This window comes from Corvus moneduloides, chromosome 1 (genome assembly GCF_009650955.1).
Source record: "Corvus moneduloides isolate bCorMon1 chromosome 1, bCorMon1.pri, whole genome shotgun sequence".
Classification (NCBI taxonomy): Eukaryota; Metazoa; Chordata; class Aves; order Passeriformes; family Corvidae; genus Corvus; species Corvus moneduloides.
Window position 1 is genome coordinate 24796221 of NC_045476.1, and position 20860 is coordinate 24817080.

General features: G+C 41.7%; 1 protein-coding gene across 7 annotated transcripts in view; it reads left to right on the plus strand.

The window, feature by feature from the left end:
• The window catches only part of PDE1C (phosphodiesterase 1C), a 367759-nt gene that overhangs the window by 106313 nt on the left and 240586 nt on the right, over positions 1-20860 (plus strand). For 2 of the 7 annotated variants that reach the window (XM_032102413.1, XM_032102424.1), the window contains exon 1: positions 14045-14610. The exons of the other annotated variants lie outside the window; for them this stretch is intronic. In XM_032102413.1, coding sequence (XP_031958304.1) covers positions 14510-14610 — 101 coding nt within the window. In that variant the 5' untranslated portion in view covers positions 14045-14509. Of the gene's footprint in view, positions 1-14044; positions 14611-20860 lie in introns of those variants that run through there. 7 annotated transcript variants of the gene reach the window in all.

Here is a 20860-nt window from a genome sequence, read left to right on the forward strand (position 1 = left end):
AGACTTGCACTAAACTGAGGATAAATCAGAACAGCAGATAGCATCCATTCTAATAATTATTTGTACATGCAGCAGAAAAAGTCTTCCCCTTCCTTACAGCACACTTACAACATGAATTGTTGGAGCAAAATGTTTTTTCTTGGCTCTGATTAAAAGCATGAGTCGCAATTTGTCAGATCGTGTGAGTTAGAATTGCTTAGGCTCTTCTGCTGCATCTGTTTCAGTACACTTCATAAAGGACTATGGAATTGCTAGAATGAAGGCAGAGCTGGTGAAAAGAGGGAATTTAATCTTTCTGGCCAAACATATAGACAAGAAATGACTTCTAGGAGTCTTTGGATAGTTATATGTCAATGTCTCTGGAGAAGGTACCAATTTGAAATAAGCGACAGCTGATAACCAGCTGCATGTCAGAGCCATTGAATGGGTATGCAATTAATTCACTGGCCTTTGGGAAGATTAAGACAATTTAATTGTGAATAAAGATTTAAATACTGCATGGAATTTGTTTAACATTTACATCTAGGCTGAGATTTCATGCAGCATGAATTTATGCTGAATCCAGGTTCTGCCAAGATTCACAAGTTTTATTAATATTCGTTGGTTTTACAGTGGATGCATTACAGACAGGCCAAATCTAAGCACTGTTTTATTGGCACAACAGGCCTCAAATCATGCCTATTTACTCAGGGGGGCCAGTGCATATTTATCACTTATCATTAAAATGCAATATTTACAGAGTCCATGGGTAATATATTTAGCTAAAAAATACCAACACAAGAATTATTTGAGCAAAAGACAAGAGAATAAAACTGCTTCGTGCTGGAGATGGAAATGTCTCATGATAGCAGAAGCAATAATTAAAATGGGATGCTGCATGAAAAGGAAATGCCATTTCCAACTTCTTTCCTTCCTAATATCAGTTTCATGTGTGTTTGAATGAATGTGTGGCAATTAAACCAAATCGTTAATGTCAGACTCTTATTTCCAGGCTTTGTACCAGTATGCACCTCATCTGCTCTAGTTGCTAAGCTGAGTAGTCTAATATGAAAAGAGATTAATATTGCTGAAGAGTCCTCATGAAAGACTTCGGTGTGCAATATGGTCTATATGATGCAGTATGGAAATAGGTATGGTCATATATCTACAAGTTTTCTCAAATTGTTGGCATGTATCAGAGTTGCTTAGGGCTGTTTGTGTACTTCTATAGTGTCTCTTTTTAAACTTCTGGGGCTTGCCTTTTTAACCTTAACATTCTTGCGTCCAGTCTCATGCTTTTACTCAAAAACACACACATATTCATGTACACAGATAGAATTTTAGCTTCTGTGCAGTTGGTCACAACTGACATACAGAAAAACCACAATTTGAGACTTGATAAAGATTTAAAACCATGTGTCATAGGTTAGCAAGCATAGTCCCGGAAGGGATGTCCTTGCTAAGGGGGGCTTACAGCTTCCTCTGGGAACTGATAGGACCTATCAGCTGGCCAGTTTGAATATGGACAATTCTCTAAGCCACTTAAAGTTGTGATCACCTCTGTTATCCACATTTAAGAATAGGCAAACTCCCCCTCCAAGCTCTCTCTCTTGTTCCCGGTGCTGGGACAGGTGGCTGCGGGCCCCGTGTGGGGGCCAGCGGGCCCGGCCAGGCCCTGCTTGGGCCAGGCCGGGCCGGGCCACGGCCATCCTGAAGCCATGGACCTGTTCCAGCCATGGAACACCCCCCCACTGCCTTGCTGTGGGCAGCCGGAGCGGCTCGGCTCTCCCCCCTCTCCACTGCGATAAGAAAAATTCAACATTCCAGCTGCAAAGCTGCAAGGCCGAGGTGAGATTAACCCTTTTATTGCTGTGAAGAGCTGAAACCCTGAGGGAAGAGAGAGAGGAGATGCTTAAAGCTGAAATTCTGTTGTGAAGCTATGATATATCAGAGTATCCCATTGTAATTTCATGAAGATATGGGGGGTGGAGTGTTCAACTCGTAAGCAAAAGCACCTGTGCTGAGATAGGCAGATGCTGACGCAGCTGTAATTTCATGAGAAGTTTGAACAGGGAGAGATGAACCAGATGAGGACTTTTGCTCCAAATGGGAAAGGAGAAAACCTCAGTTCCTAGAGATGCTCCCAGAGATAGTCCTAACGATGAAGATGAGGAAGACCCTTTGCTCCCAGGGAAGGAGAAGGGCCTCTGTTTTTGTTTCTGAACGGCTCAACCTTAAAATTGTACCCCAAAAAACCTTCAAGAGTGGACCCTCGAAAGCAGTTGTGGGAAAAGCTGCAAGTCGGGGAAAAGGACTCACACGCAGGCAGAGAGACTCCTCTTCCTAAATGGACTGAACAATATTTGGAAGTGGGCGGCTGTCTCGTTGTGATAATGTTTTCATAGCATGAGCAAGAAGAGACTTCTCTTTCTAAATGGACTAAACAAGGTTATTATGGAAGTGGTAGACAGACTGAACATCTTAAGGGTTGTCTTTTTCCATTGTCAGTGGGAGAAGGGAGGAAGGTGGGGGGAGGAGGAGAGTTCTGAAGGTGGTATAATTTTTTTTTCTTCTTTTAGGTCTGTTAATAAACTTCTTTATATTCTTTCAAGTTTGGTGCCTGCTTTGCGTTTCTCCTAATTCTTATCTCACAGCAGATAAACAGCAATGAGTATTTTGGACCAAACCACTACACTAAATTGGTGTTTCCGCCCGGTTACAAACCGAACCCGCGACACCATGGGAATCCATAAACAATAGTAATGCTTTAAGGGCATACTCAGGGCTGAGTTATGATGGTGGCAGATGCTGCATGCATATAAATCAAATATTTGCTGACTGGTAAACCAATTGCTGCTAAATGTATCTTTTAATAGTCAAGGCAGCAGGGGAGAATGAAACACATTAAGCCATGAATGAAGCTAGTAGTTACTTCTTTGGACTACACAGTTCATACAGATTTATGACACTGAATTACATTTATCTGAAGGAAAGACATAAAACCGACTTCTCTCTCAAAGATAGGTCTGTTCCTTAAGGACAATAGTGTAATAGCTTCTTGATTCCAAAGTGATTTAATTGTAGTCTTCTTTCTTATTAAAATACCTCTTGTCCTGGGTTGCAGTGTATTCTATTACCATCCTCATGGGCTGTTGAAACCAGGTGGGGCAGTGTTTCCTTGCCTCCTCTCTCCGGACTATCTTGCTGTTAATTGGCCCATCAATGCCTTGCCTCATGACTCATCATCCCATTGTGAGATGCTCCACTCAGAGGGAGGAACCAAGCATTCCATCCTGGATATAATCTGAGATTCTGAACACCACAGACAACCCTTTCCACTGGATTCCCAGAGGACAAGAGCTACATAGCCACCACTGGACCTTCCAAGGAAGAGCAGACCCTTCTACAGGATCACCGCTTCAACAGAACCACATCCATAGCTTCAGGAGGACTGCAGCCACCATTTTATCAGACTGCTACTGCCAACTTTATTAACAGTTGTTAATACAACTGTTAATACAGGTTGTATCCTGACTCTGTCAGTTTAAACCAGTGTTTTCTGCTTTTATTTTTTTTTTAAATTTCCCTATTAAATTGTTATTCTGACTTGGTGCCTCCCACTGGTTTGTTTTCAAACTAGTATACCTCTCCAGACTGATTTTTTAAAAATGCTGTGGCATATACAATAAAATACTTAAATTTTTCTCAGGTATAACCTAGTTAAATAATTTCACAAACCACTTACACAGAGTTCCAAAATCTTTTCATGTCGGAGATGTAGTGATTGTACTTGAGATCTCTTCAAAACATAGTCTGCCATTTTTGCCCTTTTATATGTTTGCCCCTTCCTACTATGTTGCAGACACAATTTTTTTGTGTCTGTGAAAGTACACAGATTTTTTTGTATTGGACCCATGTGGTGAAGCTGAGGAATCTGAAGAGGACATTCATAGTTGCTGTTCTGGATATTCTTGCACAGGATTTTGCTGAGACCTTTCTACATATTTTCTGCTGCTTTGGACATGCAGGTGAACAGTAACACTGACAATGAAAGTGAGCAAAAATGGTGGAGTCCAGGTCTGTGCGGAAGGGGTGTGGGCAGTACCCTTTGCCAAATCAAAACTTTACCAATAAGCTGTGAGAGGGAGATTAGTGATGGTGATTCCCTTATACTGTATATAGGAAATGTTACGGTAATAATTTTTTCCTGACCTCTCCTGCACTATTGGTATCTGTTGCTTCAATTCTTAAAGTCTTAAATCCATTCACTGGTGACCAAATTTGCACTAATATGCAGCGGAAACGGGGAAACGGGTTAGATGAGTGTGTGGACAAAATGTTGCTGAAGTCTGACTTCATGGATCTAATTTAAATGAAAATTTAAATGAAAATTGCAGGAATTATCTTACATGAGGGTTTCAGGAATATCACTTGTTCTTCCAGTGCAGGATTAATAATGAAGTATGACTTAGCAGATTTTTAGTTATTGATAACTTTTGATGTTGCCAGTGAAATGCCATAAGGCAGTGGTGAATATTATGGGTGAAGTGGAGGTTGTAAATAATTTGTGATCTTCTGGCAGTGTTTCAAAAAGTCAATTTAAAACCCAGTCCTTATAGATGCAGAATGAACACTATGATTTTTAGATAATATGATGCACAATTTACTTTAAACATCTGTTGGAAGTGTAAGGATTTTATTTAAGTCAGTGGGTGTCTTGAGATGACTTGATGTTGTATTCCCTATCACTGCACCATGCCCAGAAATGTGTATATATGCCTTTTTATGCCTTTAAACTGAGCCTGAGAGGAGAGAGAGAAAAGTGTACTTTTTCAAAGCAGTTTGTCTTCATGTTCCAAGGACACAGAGATAAAACCTGTCTGCTTCTGCAGAGCGAGGGTGGGGAAGCAGCCTGCTTGTTTTCCAGCCAGCTTTCAGCCAGTTTTTCAGCTCCTTTTCCTCTGGAGAGTTAAACTTTTGTTTTGCTGGGACTTTGTTTTTTCTTCCCTTTTTCTCTGCTGGACTGTTTGAACATCAGAATACATTGGGAGGAATTTCCACAAAGGCCTTGGCCCTGGAGGTGGGCCCACCACCCTGTCCCAGCTCCAAGGAGGGGGAGGGAGAGACTACGGAAGGACTCTGAAATTTTCCCAGGTTTTTCTCTCCACAGCAAGAGACTATATTATTTAGCATCATTGTCCTTTTCCTGTTTGTTAAATAAATAGTTTTTATCTCTTTTACTTTCCTTCAAGGAAAATTCAATTTTTCCCTAACCTGGTGGGGGAGGGGTGGTTTGTGGCCTGCTTCTCTCAGAGGATATATTTCTAAGTTTGGCCAAACTGGCACAGTGGGTTTCCTTTCAGAATGTGGACCTGTAGCATTGAGAGGGGGGTAAACAAAAGGCAAAAGGGAGACTGTAAATCTCTTGCTATTAACAAAGCTGTTTATCTTTCCTGTAGTTGTAATATGCAGTGTCCAGAGTTTCATAGGTATTCATGTTCTTTGCAATATGTTAGTTGGTCTGTTTTAGGATATTTTTCTGTCTAATATGATAATGAAAAGAGGGAAGAGCAGTACAAAGCCCATGTAATTTCTCTGAAGTACAGAGGCAATCAAACCCCCTAGCCCGTTATATCTGAATGGGCACATGCCTGTGAAACATTCTGGTCAAGGAAGACACCATCCACTCTTCCAGAAGACAAGGAGGATTTAGTTTCACAGCAGCAGGATGGAGGGTATGAGCTGCCTTTGGATCTTATGTCCTGTGCATCCTCATGTGTGAATGCCAGTTACTTGCCTATGGAAGAGAACAACTTCAAACCTTCCTCAAACTGTTCTGCAATACTGTTTCCCTGGTGTGACCAACCTCTTGATTTGGAAAGTGTATGGAGTCTGCTCAGTTACATCCATACATGTGTTTTCTTGCTATGACATTTTTCTGTAATTTTTATATTTATTATAAATGTTACTGGCTTTAAGCAATGTAAGAATCAATAATTGCAGAAAGAGTAGTTGCAGCAAAAGAGGATGGGGAACATGCCACTACAGTAAAGTGCTTAAACTACCTGCAGGCTCACAAAAATCTTATTTTCATCAAAGGGAAAAGGTAATTCAGGTTTTGAGGGCAGGCCTTTCCTCTTTCCAGCAGAAGAGAATTTATGAGAGGGGAGGAAGTTCAAAAGCCCTTAAAGTATTCAAGGCAGCTCAGCCACTGGAGCTGAGAAGAGTGGTCTCTGAGGAACACCTTCTGTGAAGTCATTTGTACTGAGTAACTATATATACTGATTTATTTCCTCTCCTCCCAGAGGAGAAACTCCTGTTACATTTTCTTCCCTCTCTGAAGAGTGTGTTGCCCTAAGCTGATTGTCCTCCTCTGTGGGAGTCCATCCAAGACCTCTCTCTGCAGAGGCATTTGTCAGATTTTCGTGTGCTAGCTCAAAGAGAGCCTGGAGGTCTAGCTGCAATCCAGCTGCACTATGGCAGGCACAGACACACACAAAATTGCAGGCAGATGAGGGTGCGCTCCTCACCCAAGGGGGCCGTCCCTAAACAGGGTGTGAAGGCACACAGGCAGAGGCAAAGAAGGGAAAGAGAGGGGACTCTCCATGTAATTTCTATGCAGAAAGTTTATTGAGGTGAGACAATAGGGGAGGGGGGGGGAGGAGATGGAGAGCCGAAGATTTGATAAGGGTCCAGGGATTTTATAGTGGGGATAGGAAAGGCGGGAATAAGGGATACAGCAAATGGGATACTTTGCAGGAGGCAGGGTTGAATGCAAGGGAACCAATGGAAATAACACAAAGGAGAGATTTAGGGAAGGAACCAATGGGGCATTGAGGAACAAGGAACTTTCTAGAACTGATACATATTAAACTTGGGAAATGAATATACACAATCTCATACATAAAGCAAGGAGGGAAAAACATTAACTAATCAGGGGAAAACATGCAAACAGCAGAACAAAGGAGTGGGTTCTCACCATGACTGTAAAGTTACATGCTAAACTTGGGTTGCTGACTACAATAGCTGGTTGTCTGAGTTCTCAGGAGATAGAGCGGCTAGAGCCACCTACACTGCCACAGGCATTAACATATTCAGAGCACAAGTCTTGGCACAGGTTGCTGGGTCTAGCCTGCTGTGTTGCATATAACCCCTGTCTAGCTTGGGAAGCCTTCATCTCTGAATAAGTGAGATGGGAATTTTCTTTTGTGCTGTACCAGTTGGGAGACTTTTCCAGAAACTCAGTGCTGTGGTAGAAATCTTCCATCTTTCAAGATGTACTCAGGGCCTGTTTATTTCCTTTTGCTCTTGTGGCAAATTGTTCCTTTAAATGTAACATTTGCTGTTAGTTTTTTTCCGGGTGCTTACCTCTGATAACTAACAGTGTTGCAATCCTTTTTAGCCTTCCTTTTGCTCTGTTGAAGCAGCTGATTCCGTAGGGTTTTCATGAACAAGCACAAGCACTGCTGTGGCAGTGAAGAGTACTGTGAAAGCTAGTTTACCCTACATCCTCATTTTACTTGGTATCATGTCCCTGCTCGCATTGCAACTCTCTGTTTCACTGCCTGTTTTTCCAAAAAATTGAAATTGAGGCCTTCATGAACTCCACGTGCTAGATCTACCACATATGTGTGATCACATGAAGTGGATTCAGGAAGAAAGAGACCAGGTTATTCAGCCATGATCCAATGTTATAAATAGCTGTTGCTTTTTGTTCACTTTCCCTTATACTTTCCTCTGAGCTCTGACACACTGCTGGGACCCAGTCTGGCAAACTGCTGAGAGTAGATAATAATCTTCTGTTTTGTGTATCACTGCAGTAAAAGGTCCCTGTACATTGTAGATACCTGCATTTCTCTGATGATGATGTTTTGGGCTCTCTGGTTTCAGAGCAGTATGGTCTTGCATTTTGCAATGTGGTTTTGTATTTTGCTTCTACTTTCTGCTTCCACTTCCACTCCTGTCCAATGCCTGTTATTCATAGAAAAACAAAGGAAATGTTAATTTACTCAGGGATTTTGGAGTTGAAGAGAATCTACATAAGGTCTTGAAACTAACATTTGTCACTTGGTCTGCAGTCTGCCAGCCATGGTTATTTAAATAACCCTGACTTGGCTACCTCTGCCAGCAAAGGCAAGTGGAGCAATCAGAGGTGGTTACCGATCTCCCCTAGAAGACAGCAGATTAGGAGAAAGGAAAGAATAGCACTTGGGCTCCCTAGCCTCAAAGAGTAATGGTAGTGCAAAATGGCAACTGGGGAATCTTCTCTTTGTACAGCAACTAGACAGATTTTAAAAAGAAAGTAACAGGGAAAAAATTTGAGGTCGGGTTTATAAATTACTCCCATACACTTTTAAGTTGATAAAATTCAGTTGTATATATACACACAGATATTCCATAATACATTTGTTTCCTAACTCCACAAAGGATAATACATGATGTATAATAATTTCTGTCTTAACTCTAACAAGAGCTAAATGTATATATGAAATGTAACATTTTCATGGTACAGGGGGCAGTATTGCCCTGTGTAATATAATGTGGTTTGTGTATGAGAGACAGACAAGTGAAAACCCTCCCACTTCCATCTCTCAAACATATAAGTAGCAATTAAAAAACCCTTTGAGGCAGCTTCATGCTTGTTTTGAATAAACTTCAGTATTTGTTCAATCCATTTGAAGATGTGAAGGATGACTTGGGGCAGGAAACTCTGTGAGAAGCTGTGAGAGTTTTCAGGTCCTCAAAATTGTCTATTTTGACCTCATTGGATGTTGGTGAAAAAGGGAAAAACTAGAAAACTAGTCTTGTTTAATCCTCTAATTAGATATTTATTTTATATAATTAGTCTCTTGGACTACTACTCACATCTAACCTCTTTTGCACAAACCTTTCCTAGATGAGTTTTCAAGCTCTCCTCTTTCTTTTTTTGCAAAGCATTTTATAAAGCTTTTCTTCCCTTAAACATCACTCCTCCCTCATGCCTTTTCCCTAAACTGCCATGTATAGTAATTCTAGTGCTGTGGAGGTCATTAAAGGAAAACAGATTTTCAAAATTGCCCTTCAAGAGTGGTGCTCTGTTTGTCAAAGTTGCAGTACTCTGAGTGAGTACAACAGGAATTTTTTGTTGCTGTTACAATGCCATGGCTTAAGTAATAACTGCAGATGCCATCAGCATGGAAATTTTCTCATTTTGGTAAGCTTCCTTAGTTGAAGAAGGTTTCTGCATGTTTTCTTAAATCTGCCTTCACAGAAAGCAGCAACTCTGAGTCAAAAGGGACAGACCACAAAAGAGGTATGCATTTGTCTTGCTGACTATACTTTTATAGCATTTGACAGAAAACTTCTTGCCAGTCAACAGAGCTTTTAATCAACACTGTCAGCTTGATTGACTCAATAGAAGTTTAAATGAACAGCACCTTTCCACCAAATTAACCAGTGCCCTTTTTTTTGGGTGCTGATTATTTTACCGTTAATTTTGTATTTTTTTTTGTTTAATTTCTTAGATTGAAAGCTAAAATTTGTCTTCTTCTAATACTACTGCTTGAAAATCTCCACAGTATGTCTAGTCCTGGCATGTGAGACCAACACATTATTAGGATGCAGGGAATGCTGCAGTATTCTTAATGTCTTCTGGTGTTAGCAATACTTATGTATCTATATATACCTAGTTCAGTGTTTTTGAAACTGTTTGAAAGTGTGGCTTTCTCTGGGTCAGCTGTGTCTGTGCTACTTCTGGACAGAGAAGCTAAAACTATCCTTAATTACTGAGAGCAACAGAAATCACAGTTCCCCAGCCCTGAGGAAACTGGGTGAGTGCTTATAATTAAAGGTAGTTAGTAGTCTTTTCAGCTGCTACTCCTCGTCTATCTTTAGCCCTTGCAGCCTTTTCTTCCAGCTCTCACTTATGGTGGTAATAATGACTGTGTGGCTAGAGTGTGAGTTGGTTGCCATCAAATCCTAAAGTCTAACCTTGGGTAGAAAAAAGATAAAATTTCACCTAGAAACTACTGTTTAAGAAGTACTAGATCTAGTTTAATAAAACTAAAAAGTGGAACTGTCTAAATATCTCCCATCACTCTCTTATACATCAACATGAAGAATAAATACGACCAATGCAGTTCAGTGACATAGCTGAATGTCTCTCCCTCCTCCTAACTGCCTTCCAAACAAAACAAACAAAAAAGTTGCTTTTAACTGAAAAGGAGCAAGAAGCTATTTCCTGTTAGGATAAAGACTGAGCAAAATCTGCCTAGTTTATTTTGGCATTAGCAGAATTAGAAGACATGTCAGTGTTTTACAACTGTTTGAATATAGAATTAGCAAAACATTTTGGAATATGTTACTGGCTGACTCATCACACTGACATAATTGAAGTTCAGGGATCCAACTCAGATTTACAATAAAGAAAAAAGACAAATACTCTGCTGCAATTTTGGTTGGAGGCATTGGTGGTAAGAGAATAAAATATATTCTGGATTATTTATGCATGAACAGACATTAATATATTGTAGTTGTATTAATTATAGAACTTGTTTCAATGCTTGAAGCTTTGATTCTGTCAAATGAGATTAATTGAAGGGAGAAAATGCATGTTCACACAGGCAATATGTTGGAATAGCAATAGGCAGCATGTCATTACAGATCCAGTATCTCATGCTACCCCTGCAGCATGGGGTAGCTTCTCTGTTTTTGTTGCAGCCCAGCAAAGACTTTAGATAACTTGCTGTCTGAAATTATTGCTTCAGTTTGTTCATGCTCACTGAAGTGCTGTTTCTGTCTTTGGAAGCATTTTTGGATGCATTTCAGTGGGCCTTTTGAATGTTACTGCTATGCCTACTTAGCTCTGATGAAAATAAGGAGGTCTCCGAACTTTCTCACTGTTTTTCTAGTCTTTGTTTAATAAATATAAAAGAAGGAACTATAGGTGCCTTTAAGCAAGTTTGCTGCTGAGAAGTTTAACATGAGGACAGAGTCTGATTTGCAGCCACATATGTCAGAGGTGGCTCTGACTTCTCCTTGGACTCTGCATGAAATACTTGTACCACCATCCTGAGAAAGGCAGAGCTACTCCTGCACCGCCTGGTATTTTGACTGTTTTACAGTGATGCCTGCCCTCATGGAGACACAGTGTGGATTCTACTCTTCTTAGCTGCCTTTTAACACCTCTCTGCTGTGTGTCAGCATCCTCCTACATCATCAGTTCTTCAGAACGGAAAGCAATACTTGTAATTAGGACCCTTCCTGCACAGGGCTCAATCTAAAGGCTTTTAACATGGCTGCCACTACTGTCCTCAACTGAGGAAGTGGAGGAAAAGAAGGCAAAGCCCCATTTGCCCAAATCTGTGTGCTGTGATAAAGGAGACAGTCAGTGTATGGTATATTTGGCCTGCCTGGGACCTCTGTCTCTCCATCCCATTGCTCTTCATGTCACTGACAGTGCTGACCTAGTGACCTAGGAAGGGAATATCTGAGCTGGCTGAGATGGGTGTCCTGGCTCCTCTCCTACAGGCAAGCAGAGGAGGCAAGAAGGCTGCTTCAAGGGCTCAGGAAGGAGTCATCCTATGCTAGACCTCATGCCAGGTAAAAGAGCAGCAGAGGGAAATCCAGTCTCTTGACTTGAGCTAGACCCTGTTTGAAGGCAACAGTGGTCCTGGACCCCTCCTGCACCCCCTAAGGGATAGGCTGGGAAAGTGTTTGGATACAGAAAGTTACTAGCATTAGTTCAGCTGGTTAGAGCATAGGGCTTCTGATGCCAAGGTTGTGGGTTTGATCCCTGTATGGGCCATTCACTTCAGAGTTCAACTGAATGATCCTTGTGGGCCCCTTCCAATTCAGAATATTCTGTGATTTTGTGATTTAAGGGATAAAGTTTGTGCAGTGTTGTTTCAGCCATGGAGGCTTACAGTGCCACATACATAGTGCTATCTGCCTTACCGGTTTGGTCATCACCTGTGGAAGGCTGAACAACAGATGTTTCTGACAGGCAGGTGGACTTTTGCTCATCTGAGCTCCCCTCTGCTTTAAAAGAAATGGCTAATCCACCAGGATGTGGCTTGCTTCTTGTATCCATCAAATGACAGTCATGATAGTCAAGCTCTTTAAATGGTGCCATTTGGTTGCCTACAACTTGTTGCCTCAATGCAGCAATGAACATGAGAACTGAAAGAGCGCTGCTTACTTGGACTGTAAACTTTGTCTTCTTGGAAGCTACTCTTTCACCATGAGGTGAGCCATAAGTTTAAGGACAAGGCAAGCAAGATGATATGTATTTATGTCAGATACTTATGGCACAAGTTCATAACATTTTACAGTCACTGTCTTGGTGTTTGCTATCTTGATGGCATCTATCACAAAATCAGACCAACAGGACTTAAACAAGAAAGGGGATCCCAAACTTGAGCTCAAACCTGGTGCTACCAATACTCTGCATTCCCATTTCCCTGTTACTTCCTCTGTACCTTAAAATCAAATGTGTGAAAAAAAGACAACATATTTTGTAGCTACTTTACTCACCACCAAAAGGCAGTGATGGGTGCAACATACTAACTGTTTAGTGGTGGGCATCAGTGTAATGGAAAGTAGCACAAGCAGTGAAGACTAGCACTGTGTTCCGTTATCACTACAGCAGGAACATAAGAAGATAATATGCCCCAAGCTTTTGTCAGAAAACAGCTTGCTATGACTGCTTGTGCAGTTCTTTGTATAATTCAAAAGCGGTTCCTAAGCAAACATACTGGCTTATCCTTTGTAATCCACGAGGGGAAAGAGGACCATCTGGAGAATTATTCATGTTTTTACCTCCCATAACTTTTTGAATGTGTACCAACTTGACTCAGCTGCTTTCTGGTTATATTTGAGAATCTCATTCAACTGCAGAGAGCTGGAGATGGTTAACAATTGCAGCAGCACTCTTAACTGGGTAATTCCTTAAGAACTACTCCTAGGAAAGGATTGAAACTCCTTGAAGTGATGGCTAATACAATTTGGCACCTAGCAATGGGAAGGATAACATTCATTACACAAAGAGCTTTCTGAAAAGCAACATCAAGTACTTTAGAGACGTGCCTTGGACCTAGCATCACAGGCACATTGTTGAATGTTATTGCAAAGAAGAGGTGATCTTCTCCAGGTCAAAGGTTACGCGACTGTCTGAGGTGCTAATTCTGCAGGCTCTGCTTCTTGAAAGACAGCTTTTGCAATATGCAACAAAATGTGTTAAGGCTAAGACAATGTTTTGACAGTTATTTTCCTTCTGCTCTGATGGCTTTGGCTGAAAGCACCACATCAATAACACTAAACAGAAGAGTGCAGAGATCTTGGCAGAGTTTGAGAGATGACTGACGGGGCTGGTGCAATGAAAGAAATCCCTGTTCTTCCTCCTGCTCAGAGCATGAATCCTGCAGGTGTAGAGAGGCATGTTCCGGGGGGTCAGTACAGGACTGCTTCAGGAGAGCTAGAGGCAGGCATCATATTGCAAAACTGAATCTTAACCTCCACTGTGCAAACCTCTTATTGAAAGACACTGATACATCTGTGACTAATGTGTTGCACTTGATCTTTCTTCAGTGTACTGACTTCCCTGCTAAGCATTTTCAAGCATTGGCACTTAACTGATTTATTTTAAAAGTGGATTTTGTCCCTGTTGAAGCCTTACAGCCTCTGCTGTGCATCACTCTCTCAGGAGAGCAGACTGACTGCAAAGAAGTAGATGGCTGTTTGCCAGAAGTGAGTGGCTCACTTTCTGTTATTTCCCCTTTTTCTTTTTTTTAGTTAATGATTTGTCTTGGTTGGGTTTTTAATCAAAGCCAGATTTTCTCCAATAGCCTGTTCTCCCTTGTGCGTCTGTGGATGTGTGTGCACATGGGAGAGAGGGAAGCAAAGAGGGAGGCAGAGAGTGAAACAGTTCTTGGGCTTTGTTGACAGATGAATTCTTCCTCAGTTGTCAGGTTTCAAGCCTGTTGGCAGTGCTGCTGGTAAGTGGGAAAAAATACTGCTAGGAAGGGGAGGGCGAGGCTGACCTGGTGGGGGCTAGACCGAAGGGGCCTGTGTACTGCCACTCACACAGCAACAGGCAGTGTGGTAAGGCAGAGCTGCAGCCTTGGGGACCCCTGCAGTCATCGGACTCCCCACTGCTGCTCCTGCAGACAGCTCCCTTGTCAGCAAGGGATTTCCCTCCCCTCCTCCCTTGATAAAGATCCCTCAGCTGGTATTATGGATTGTATCCTTGGCTTATTGTAAAAGCAAAACGAAACAAAAAACAAAGGGAAAAAAATCCGTGTGGTTTTGCAATCTGGAGATGAGCTTTTGATCCTCCCGCTCAGCCTGAGGATGGTGACAAGCTGGTACAGCTGCCCCCTGTGTGTACCTGAGCGGTCCAGGGATGCCCACACAGTTCCGTTTGCAGGGAGGGGGGAGAAGTGTGTGCCAGAAATGTTAACTGCTCCCCACCAGCGTTAAAGGTGGAGAGTGTGCATGTGTGGAGGCAGCAGCCGTCCTCCCAGAGCTTTAACTAAAGCAGTAACCTGCAGCTATGGAGTCACCGACTAAGGAAATTGAAGAATTTGAGAGCAACTCTCTGAAATACCTACAGCCAGAGCAAATAGAGAAAATCTGGCTTCGTCTCCGAGGCTTGTAAGTAGTACTTTTCTTTTCATCTCCTTCAATTTCCTCCCACTGTCAAAATTATTGTAGACTTTATATTTTCTTTCTTGCTGTACCTTCAAAATCTCCCAGGAGTTTCCACACCTGTTCTCCATAAATACAGTGACTTAATCTTAGCAAAAGATCTATTTACTTCCTTAAATTGAACTTCTTCTTACATTGAACATTTTCAAGTGGAAATGTAGAAATGCCATTAATAAAAGCATTTTAAGATATAAGCAGTTACTGGGATGATAATTACTTCAGGTGTTATACTGGAAAAGTTTTGTTATAGCCTGAATGGTACTTAGCTGAATTCTCCATTTTCAGTAATCTTACCCTTAGCTACAACATAGAGAAGACTTTTTCCCCACTGCAATGTACACCATTTCTAGCACTGACATGATGAATAAGGACAAAATAGGCAGAGAAGGCACAACTGGAAAACATTTCCAATAGCATTTGTAATAGCAGCAAATTCATCTTCCACTGATTGGACTGTACTTATTCTTTTATACCTTAAGCCTGACTTGCCATGAGATGACTGTACACTGTCTCCTGAGTAGAAAAAAGTATTTGTGCTTAAAGAACTTGGCATTGCAGAAAAGAAGAGGTAGTGTCTGCCTAGCTTATTTAGAAGCAATGTCTGGTGTCTTTTTCATATTCTTAGTATGTAAAATGCTGTCAGCCATTTGTCCATCAGTTCTTGGCCATGGCAAAAATGAGCATTGACCATGTTAAGCTACAACCCTTCCTGTGTTCAGAACATGTTTGTATTTTTTTCTTCAGCTTCACATGTTAAGTTATTAACATTTCAGCCCTCAAGGGAAAGGGAGGGAGGAAGGGACCAAGGAGGCTTGGAAACAGCAGATGCAAAAAAATGAAGAAAGAGTAGGCCAGTAGTTGAAAACAAATGGGTCCAAGTTAAACTTGAGTTGCTTTTTGGATGCTACTTTGTGTGAACAACTATGGTATGTTTTGCAAAGCATAGGCAAAACTTCTGTAGGACTCCAAGCAATATAAGACATATGCATTAACATGTGTTTTTCTCAAAGCATCATGCCAGGAAGCCTGTTTTGTGAAGGAAATTAATCAAAGTAGATGACAGCTGTCTTCCAAACCTTCCTAATAGAGAAGCCACACAAAACAAACCCTCTACTAGGGCTTCTTGAATTCCTGTTTAATATAGAGTTTAGAAGCATGCTGATTTGAGTTCTACCTGGAGTTCATAGGTAAGCAGCATTTTTGTTCAGGACCTCTCCTGCAGTTAGTACAAGGCAGTGTCTGTATATTATACATCAAGCTTGGGTCTCTTCTACCTTTTAGAAAGTTAGAAAAACTGTAAGACTTATTTTAGATGAGTAATAAGTAAACCTCAGGCCATTTTTCAGTATAACCCTCTTTGTCATCAGTATGTATGAGTGTAACGAACATGTCTCTTCTTCTGAGTTTCAAGATTGCCTAAAGAGGAGAGAGATTTTTTTTTCTGTAGAATTCTTAATCACTAGATGAAAACTGAAAAGAAGATTTTCCATTCCCAGTTATTTTATGGGGGCCTAGTGCATCCATACACACCAAACTGAGGTTTGGCATAATGTTTCATGATTTTTCTTGTCTGTTTTTATGCATGCCTATATGCATAAGAAAAACAATCAGATGTGCGCAGCCCTCTTAGTTGAATCTTAAATAAGAGGCTTCATCCTGGAGAGAACAAATACTGCTTGAAAAAATACCTCTCTCCTCTGCCACTGGTAAACTGACAGCCATATCTCACTGGAATTAGTTACAAGGCACAACAGTGCTACCAGTGCAGTTTTACACAGGTACTGAGAGCATGCTGCTGGCTGAAGCTGCCTGGGGAGTTGTAGTCTGCAGCAGGCAGGCACCCAGATAGATAATTTGATCCTGACATCTCTTCTTAAATGGGAAGGGCTGTGATGATTTAAACAGTCTGAAGTCTCAGCATTGTGTTGGACATCTCCTTGGTAGGACTTCACCTGTGGCAGCTCTGGTACTTTCCTCTCCCTCTTCCCACCCTCAGTGCCTGCTGATGTGTCTATTCATAAAGACTATTCGTCACCTGGCTTTTCTAGGGGGCAGGGAAGGGGGCTCTTTAAATTTTCACCCCTTCTCAGCCTGCTTGGTTTGAAGGGAATGGAATCCCAAAGGCTGCAAAGCTGCGGTAGAGTTGAGGCCCTTTTTGGATGCCCTTAATTTTCTGCTGAAGCAAGTCTGGTGAGGGCTTTTTTTGCCATGTGCCTGGTATTCTGTCTTGCAGGATGGCTGGCCTCTGGGAGTTTGGGCATGGAATGTGCATTTTCACATGGAGGTCTTTTGGACAGTGGAGAAGGACAGACTTTTGTGAGGCTGAAGCTAAGTGTCTCTTGCAACAGGAGTCATATGTTGCTGTAAAAGGCAGACAAGGTTTTGAATTTGTCTCTGGAGTGGAGTGGGAGGGTTTGCTTCTCCTTTCTGTTTTGTATCTCTCCAAAATGTAGTTTAGTCAGGACAACATAGTTGCTTTATAAGCAGAGCAGTGTGAGGTAGTGGTTGTTAAGCCATGTACAAGTTTCTTTTGCTTTTACTGTTTAAGAACCAGCTAAAATACTAATACAGTAAGAGTACTGAAATGTTTTTATTTGATATATACATATTCATGATGTAATAATTCTGTGCTGTACTTTATAAGATAATCTAGTCAGAGGACCTATAGTGTTTTCTCAGGTTTAAGAGAGCATGGTAAGTTGTCTTATTGGGCAGTAAATCATCTGTGGCAAAATCTTTGCGTGTCTCAAACCAGAGATCTAGAAATAAATGTTGTCTTTTACACATGACCTATTAGATATCAATTTAGATTTAATCACATATTAGAAAAAACCTTTCATTTATTTACTTTTAATAAACTTTGAGGAAAGATTTGTGAATAAACTGTTGCTGGGCAAAGGTACCATTAGAAGTATATGAAACTCTCTGAGGAAAATACTGAAAGTTGAGTACTGACAATTTTGCCTTTTTTCCTATGTTGCACCAGAATATCAGGGAGAAATTTAATTCAGATTTCTCATTGTAGGACCTCACCCAGCAATAGGCTGTGTAAACCAGAAATGCAGCCATCAGTGTCCTTTCTTCCATGGGAAGGAATACAGCAGATTTCGTTGCATCAGAGGCCTCCCAGGAACAAACCTGCTTCTGAGTTTTAATGACATCACAAATGAATTAGACTGGAACAGCTTCACATCCCTTCAGGATATCTGAGGACTTTTGCTCTTGCCTGCCAGAGGGCTGCCTGTCTCTCGGGAATACTGCTGAGTATTGCAAGTAGTGCTTCTCCACCACCCTGTGCCTTCCAGTCCCCACAAGGACACAGGTGCTCTCACTCCCTGGCTCCTGATGGGCTGCCAGCTGCCTCTGCACTTTGTTTCATCAGGCAGGGCCTGCCTTTGATCAGTTTCCCCCTCTACCTAAGTAGTGCTCACCCTGCAAGAATCTATGTTTCTTAGGGATGTGTTGATTGTTTGCTTAATGCTCTTAATAGCTGCTGCTGCCAGAAAAAGATCTTGAGTCTTTTGCTCTGTTCTATCCTCCTTGCTCCATGGATCCTGTCCAGAAGACAGTCTTTTATTCAGACTTGCCTTATTCAGCTCTGGACTTGGACACTATGCACAGGAGTTACATGTGAGTCTTCCTTCCACTCTCCAGTGGTTGCTAATAACTGCTGAGATCGAGACCTTCTGCTCTGGAAAACTTATACGTTAGAATTCAGTGGGAGCCCTTACAGGTCAGTGTTAGCAGTGGAGCTTGGAGAGCTTATTTCAAAATAAGTGGTTTCAAAATTGCATGGTTGCTTTTCAAGCTGATGGTTTCTCTGTGGAGGTATGAGCAGTGGTGGCTGTGTTGGGGTGCTCTTGTTTTTGCACTTGGAACCCTAGCTGTGAGACTTAAACATCCATCTGCTACTTACAACTCTTAAAGCTTCATGAAGTGGCTTCAGTTGCCTTCTGATTTCTCAAGAACAGAGAAAGCACTGAAGCCGTTTTCAACACTAGGATTAGATGTTGCGTCTGAGAACAAAGAAGATTGCAGAGGCTTTTTGAGTTTCAGTAGAGATGTGCTAGTTTGTGGCAGCTGAAGATGCAGCTTGCAGGTATTTTTGGTTTGATTTTGGTTGCTTTTATGCCAAAAAAGAAAACCTTCTTTTTCTAGCTGTTACAGTAGTAGTACATCATCACTGGTTCCTCTGCTGGGATTTACACACTGAAGGAGGAAAGGCAGGAAAATGGACCTTAACCTCCTTCACACTTGCTGGGATTATAATGTTGAATTGCTAAATACATAATAAATCCCTTCATTCTCAGTGTAGTCTTTCCTCATGCTGTTACTTTCATAGAATCATCAAGGTTGGAAGAGACCTTTAAGATCACCAAGTCCAGTTATCAACCCAGCACTACCACTGTAGCCCTAAACTACTAAACCATCTCACCCAGTGTCAGATCCTGACACCTCTTAAACACCTCCAGGAATGGTGATTCCACCACCTCCCTGAGCAACCTTTTTCAATGCCTGACCACCCTAACAGTGAAAATTTTTTTCTAATATTTAATCTGAATCTCCAGTATCTCATTTGAAGGTCTGGTCCTCTCAACTGTAGGCATGGTAGGGACTTGCCCCCACCTCATTACAACCTCCTTTCACGTAGGTATAGAGAGTGCTGAGGTTCCCTCTGAACTTCCTCTGCTCGAGACTAAAAAAATCCAGATCCCTCAGCTGTTCCTCATTAGACATGTCTTCTAGACTTTTCAGGACCTTGCCTTTTGCTGGACAGGCTTCAGTGACTCAATGTCCTTTTTAAAGCGAGTCACTCAGAAGTGAATACAGTACTTGAGAACCAATGCTGAGTACTGGGGGATGATCACTTCCCTAGTCCTGCTGGCTACACTATTCTTGAAACAAGTCATCTATCATTTACATGCCATTTACCTTCTTGGCCACCTGGGCACACTGCTGGCTCATATTGAGCCAGCTGTCGAACAGCACTCCCACGTCCCTTTCTGCTGAACAGCTCTTAAGCTGCTCCTCCTCCCCAGGCTTGTAGGGCTGCATGGGATTGCTGTGAACCAAGTGCAGGACCCATAACTGTTGCTTTGTTGAGACAGACATAGCAGCACAACACTTACTGTAATCCAAAGCTGTAAAAGTTTTTTATTTTCTCTACTGCTGCTCTTATATCTCTTCACAATTGCTGTGGGTTACTGAGATTGGCTGCTTAGCAAACAATGACCATTCAAGCAGTAAAACAATTAGCTATACAAGCAAAAGTATAGTTGTTATATATTATCTGCAAATTCTTCCTTGTACACACTTTATGTCCCATAACAAGAACATCTTCTCCTTACGTCTAGAACATCATCTTTCACTTATTATCTTCTTGGCTTTCTCTGTGGGTTTCACTGAAGCTGCAAAATTTCACGGTACAAAATCTCATGGGTAAATTCTGACTGTCTTTAGGTCTGACTCTGTGAGGCTGTCAGTCCCGCTGTCAGTCTCATCACATAACTTCACCTTACTAAACCTCATGCTGCTGTCCTCAGCCCATTGATTGAGTCTGTCCAGGCCTCTCTGCAGAGCTTTCCTACCCTCAAGCAGATCAACACTCCCACCCAACTTAGTGTTTTCTGCAAATTTACTGAGGGTGCCCTTAATCCCCATGTCCAGATCATCAATAGAGATGTTTAACAGGACCAGCCCAAAACTGAGCCCTGGGGAACACAGCTAGCAACCGCTTGCAGTTCCCTCATTATTCTGGGGTGGGCTCACAGACTTGTGAGTGTGTAATTGGCATAGCAAATCACTAACCATCTCCTCCTGGATTATGGGGGCTTCACTCATTGCCCAATCATCAACTTCCAGCTCAGGGAGCTGGGTATCCTGAGGACCACTGGTCTTGATACTGAAGACTGAGGTAAAGAAGCCATTATGTATCTCTGCCTTTCCTGTCACTACACTACCCTCTGCATTCAACAAATGGAGACACTCCTTGATCCCCCTTTTGCTGCCAATGTATTTGTTGTTTTTAACTGTAGTGGCCAAATCAAGTTCTAGTTGGGCTTTGGCCCTTCTAGTCTTCTTTCTACATGACCTTGCAACATCCATATAGTTCTCCCAAAATACCTCACTCTCCTTCCAGAGGTAATATATTCTATTCTTTCCCCTAAGTTCAAGTTCTTTGTTTAACCAGGCTGGT